Raw genomic sequence first — 5,949 nt, 5'->3', positions numbered from 1 at the left:
CTATAAAAATGACAAACTCATCCAAAATAATACAAAAGGGGAGCTGACTATCTCTGCAGTGTCAAAGTCAGATGAAGGCTTTTATAAATGTGAAGGAAAAACGTCACCAGGTCATCGGAGTCGGACGTCAAAAGAGAGCTGGATGTCCGTAACACGTGAGTATGATTAAAGTTTTTTTTTAAACTGCATTACAGTCTGAGACAGAAAAGTAATAACTGAATTAGAAGTTGGTTTAGTTCCATCTGATGAAATTATTAGTTTGAGAAATGATTTAATGCTTTTGGATATTCAGTAATGAAACACAAAGATACAAACATTAGATTAGAAGTGAAAGGTATGGTATGTGTATTTCAGTGTAAGTTCTCTTTTTTGTTCATTTAATATCTGTAAGTATGTTTGTATTTGTGTTTATACTTAAATTAGAGTCATCATTTCTTATTCTAACGCTACACACAAGATCTTTTTGAGAAACATTAAAGGATAAATAATATTCATCTTAACAGGGTCCATCTCTCCATTTCCTGTGCTGTTGATTGTTGGGCTGGTTTGTGGAGTTCTACTGATTCTTCTCCTGCTGCTGTTACTGTATTGCTACAGAAAGTCAAACGGTGAGATCCTTTCCTTCTGACGTTAGATTTATTCTGACCTAACTTCCTGTCCTGTAGTAAAAATAGAACATTATGCAATTCAAAACAACGTAACAGCAAATGTCTTTTTTACAGATTCATGCTTCAGCAGGTTGGTGCAACACTCTCTTCTCTCATTCTGAACACAACAGCAGCACATTACATGTTCCTTATTGAAGCCACTGTATTGACGTGTGTGTTTCTGGCCCACTAGGTCCACCAATCAGAGCCCTGCAACAGACCACATGATCAACCAGGAAGGAACTCAACACAAATATTATGCTTCTATTCACCCTGGTCAGCCTTAATCCTCATCCTAATGTTGTGATGTATTATCAACTCAAAGCCAATCATTTACATTTCTGGTGATCTGTTGTCTCTATTATAGAATTCATATAATGGGATCAAAGTTATTAATATGACCGTAGCTTGATTTTCACTGCTCTATAGGTGATGCTTGTCTCTATGAAACAATCAAAGTCCCTGAAGAACCTGAACATGGTACAGTAAATATTTTGTTTAATACGGAGGAGTTACATATTCAACTGTAGCATAAGATGATTGCATGATTGATTGACAATCCATTACAATCCATTAAAAAAAATCAACATTTCAGAAGAATCCAAGGATGTCACATATTCTGTGGTCGAGCTAAAAAACATTGCTAAAAAGGGTGAGTACGCCAGTTTATGTATTGAGAATTACATGCAAGAGGTAAAGTGCTCATTATGCTTTTTGGCTTTTCCTCTTTCCTTTATTGTGTTATGTATCTTTTTTATACATGTTATAGGTTTACAAAGTCCACCCCAAAGGGCCTAACCATCTCCGACAAAAAAACTCTGTTCACAAACTGCTCCAAACAGCTTTATTGTAGTCCAGCCTTTACTTCCGTGACATACTGTACATGCGTCAGATTGTAACACACGTTATAATGCTGTTATAATGTGGCAGGCCCTCATAGTCTGCTTCTGACTGGCGATTAGTGCTCACCTAGGTACTGCAAATGTGAGATGTCTCACTCTGTAGCTAAAACAGAGAGCTCAACTCACAGGGTGAAAAGAGGAACTGCACCAATGTGCAGTACAAAACAATATGTTTTTTGAAAACGAAACCATGTAAACCAATTCTGGTACAACCTCTTAATACAAATATGAACCTGAACATGAGCATAATGTGTGAACTTTAAGATGCTTTTCTAGGCCAGCAGTGCCGATTGTCTTTTAATACATCCATGTGATCTTCTAACAGGGAGGAATAATGAGCTAACAGAGAGCGCTGTTTACTCGACTGTGAAGAAGGCTTCAGCTGCAGGTACGGTCAAGTACAACAGACTCCCTTGAAGTTTTTATTGAGTGCTTCCTGCCACAGTATAATCTTTTCAAACAACCACTAGTCAGCAATTGTCAAATCCTACACATATAGTACATAAAAGCTTTGAGAATTTCTGTAAATTGTATTTTCCATTTATGCATTTAAATGTCCGATCCTATGCAGGCAGTCATGCAGCAGCAGATGAAACTGTTTATTCTGAAGTCAAACCAGGAACAGCTCTTGGTAATAATGCCCCCTAAAATAATGTGCATATTGGGATTATTAGTCACAATAATGATTTAATTATCTTAATTCTTAACCCCAAATCTATTTCCTTTGCTTTTCTTCCAGGTTAATAAAGACATCTGTCTGGAAAAAAATCTATGGAATGGATAACAACATCATTGTTTAAATAATATTTACAGCTTTTATGCAATCATTGTGTGCACCTTTGTTGTCTGAACACCAGGCATTATTATGTACAGTTAATCTAATAGCAGTTAATTTACAAAAATGCATCATCTTCAAGCTTCTTTTGAATATTTGGTTGATTGTTGTATGCTTAAATAAACGTTTGCTTCAGCAGTACGATGTCAGTGGTGTTTTTAATTTATCTTACATGGTTTTCTTTAAACAGCCTATTTAATATGTTTTATGACCTTTTTTAAAAATTAATTTAGTAAAACTAAAATCTAAAAACATGAACTGTAAAATTGTAAACAAAGCCATCTCCAGAATCAGAACACTCTTTATAGCCCAAGTATGTGTACACGTACAAGAAATTTGACTCCGGTGTTTTACACCAAAGCTGAACAAAGAAGGGTAAAGAAATAAGAAATGACAGGACCATTATGTACACACACGGATTGGACAAATTATGTTTGGGTGTGTGTGTATACTGCATATATATAATATGAAATAAAAGAATGCAGTGGTAACACATTATTTCAAAACCTCTTTCTATTTTCATTCAAGATTCCGGTTGACAATGAGTAAAAATAGCCATTTAAAATACTTACTGCAGTACTCCTTTGAACTTACATTTTGCTAAGAAAATACAGACCCATTACAAACAAACTAACAGATCGAGGCAGCTGTAGTCCAGCAACTCTGACTTTGTTTATGATTTTGTAGTGTTTTAGAGAATCAAATCTTTTTTAGAGAAGGTAATGACAAATAAAAACCCTGCTGATGGCTTAGTGCTCGAAGTTTATTGATGCTTAAAATGGTCAAGCATAACACATACTAAATCCATCCAGGTGAACCTGAAACACATGCAGTATCTATCAAACAATACAAAGACAGAGGGGAACTGTGTGCAACAGGATATATACAGCATATTTTTAAATCTGATATTATAAATGAGTTCATCATCAATGAAAGCGATGCTGGCTGTGTAGCTGAACTGTCACATGCAGCCTACATATTTGAAACCAATATTTCAAGATTTGTTTTGCTGATTTTTGAGAGAACATCCATTCAAAGTACAGGAGCTGTAAAAAAAACAGAGAGACAATGAAATTATGTTGTAACATACAATGTCACCCATTCCATTGTTTTTTTCCAGATATCTTTATTGATCTAGAAGAAAACCAAAGGAAAAAGAGATTTAAGGTTATTTGAGGAAAAATGTGCTTTATGACACTTTACTCGTGTTACAGAATGCTGTTGAGTTCATCTCTACTGTGGTGCCAGCTAATTTCTGTGAGATGGGGTGTGAATGTCAGATTTAATAATCAGATTTGTGTCATTTGTTAAATCAAACATGTCTGAAAACAACATACTGTATAGTAAACAGACAAACATGAAAATCTCCAAAATTCTAAAACCATCTATTTACTGTATGTGTTGCAGTGCACTCTCAATACCAGTGTTAAAGAAAGACATTGTGGCAGGCAGCACAGCATCAATACACACTCATCATGTAGAACATAAGTGGTAAAGTCCGTTCTACTTGACTTTACCTGCAGCTGATCCTATCATCACATTGTAGTAAAGGCTGTCCTCTGGTGCTTCATTCCTCCCTGTTAGAAGGATCAGAAGGATGCATTAAAATAATACATGCAAAGTACTTCCTGAACTTTATTAAGGCACTGCTGGCCTATAAAACTGTCCCAACTATTGCATGTAATTCTCACTAAATCAAACAAAGTACTCAGCCATCTTAGCAAGTGAGTATTTCAAGCTCAATGAGACTCCCTAGATTAGTTTGAAAAAGATATTTTTTTTAAACGTAAGGGATTGTCAATCAATCATTAATGAGCTTGTTCTAGTACTCCTCTGTGTAAAACACATAGCATGTATAAGAGAATATATGAACAATACAATAGAGCAATAACACAGAGCCGCCCGTCTTCGTCGTGAGTGTTATGCAGTATACGTGTCTTTAAGGTATCTTGTGAATTATGTTGTTGACATTGTCTTGTTTATCTTTTTCTGTCCTTTTTGTCTTGGCAAATTAAAAAAAAAGTATTTACTGTACCATGTTCAGGTTCTTCAGGGCCTTTAATTGTTTCATAGAGACAAGCATCACCTGCAGAGCATTGAAAATCCAGCTATGGTCATATTAATAACTTTAATCCCATTATATGAATTCTATACTTTTTAAAAGAGATCACTGGAAATGTCAATGTTAGACTTAGAACTAATGATACATGACAACATTATTCAGGATTGAGGCTGACCATGGAGAAGAGAAGCGTATTGAGCTTCCACCTGGTTGATCATGTGGTCTGTAGCAGGGATCTGATTGGTGCTCTGAGACCTGTTGAGCCAGAAACAGGAAGTTGACAGTGGTGGAAGAAGTATTTAAATCCTTTAAGTAAAAGTACTAATACCACACTGTAAAAATATTCTGTTACAAGTAAAAGTTCTGTGTTGAAAATATTACTAAAGTAAAGTTTTTAATTATCAGAAAAATGTACTTAAAGTATTAAAAGCAAAAGTACTCAGTGAGGAAATATCCCTCAAAAGCCGTTATATTGTTGAGTAGTTTGATTTAAAATAAAACATCAGATTTTATAACTACTTATGTTTTGTGTGCAAAAATCTTAATGTGTAAAGTAACAAGAAACTAAATCTTTCAGATTAATGTAGTGGAATAAAAACTACAACATTTCTCTCTGAAATGTAGTGTAGTAGAAGTAGAAAGTAGAAAGACGCAAAGTACCTCAACATTTGTTCCTAAGTACAGTACTTGAGTTAATGTACATAGTTACAACCCACCACTGGAAGTCAATACAGTGGATTTAATAAGGAACATGTAATGTGCTGCTGTTCACAATGAGAGAAGAGAGTGTTGCACCAACCTGCTGAAGCATGAATCTGTGAAAAAGACATTTGCTGTTACATTACATTTTGTATTGCATAATGTTCTATTATTACTACAGGACAGGTAGTTAGATCAATCTGACATCAGAAGGAAAGGATCTCACCGTTTGACTTTCTGTAGCGATACAGTAACAGCAGCAGGAGAAGAATTAGTACAACTCCACCAACCAGCCCAACAATCAACAGCACAGGAAATGGAGAGATTTCTTCAGGTCTGGACCCTGTTAAATCAAATATAATTATTCATATAATACTTTTCTCAGATAGATTTACAAGTTGTTTTAAGAAACAGAGAGTTAAAAGTCAAATTAGTCCTCAGAAACAAATCTCCCAAGAGTAAGAAACTATGACTCTCATCCATGCACACATCTACACAAATACAAACAAATACACCCTCAAAAATGCAGCGGAATGTGTAAAACAATAATTTAAATCAGCTGAAACTAAGCTGATGTCTAATTCAGTTATAACTTTTCTATCTCAGATCATAACTCAGCTTACAAAAAAAAAACTTTAATCATACTCACGTGTTACGGACAGCCAGCTCTCTTTTGACGTCCGACTCCGATGACCTGGTGACGTTTTTCCTTCACATTTATAAAAACCTTCATCTGACTTTGACACTGCAGAGATAGTCAGCTCCCCTTTTGTATTATTTTGGATGAGTTTGTCATTTTTATAG

The 5,949-nt window shown here is 35.1% G+C and overlaps 1 protein-coding gene across 1 annotated transcript in view; it reads left to right on the top strand.

The window, feature by feature from the left end:
- LOC117935216 overlaps positions 1–5,949 on the top strand; it is a 19,425-nt gene that overhangs the window by 3,352 nt on the left and 10,124 nt on the right. Inside the window, exon 7 of the mRNA XM_034857356.1 lies at positions 1,875–1,937. Within this exon, the coding sequence (XP_034713247.1) occupies positions 1,875–1,937 (63 nt within the window). The remainder of the gene's footprint in view (positions 1–1,874; positions 1,938–5,949) is intronic.

This window comes from Etheostoma cragini, chromosome 19, assembly GCF_013103735.1.
Source record: "Etheostoma cragini isolate CJK2018 chromosome 19, CSU_Ecrag_1.0, whole genome shotgun sequence".
Classification (NCBI taxonomy): domain Eukaryota; kingdom Metazoa; phylum Chordata; class Actinopteri; order Perciformes; family Percidae; genus Etheostoma; species Etheostoma cragini.
This window is presented reverse-complemented; position numbering and strand designations above follow the sequence as displayed.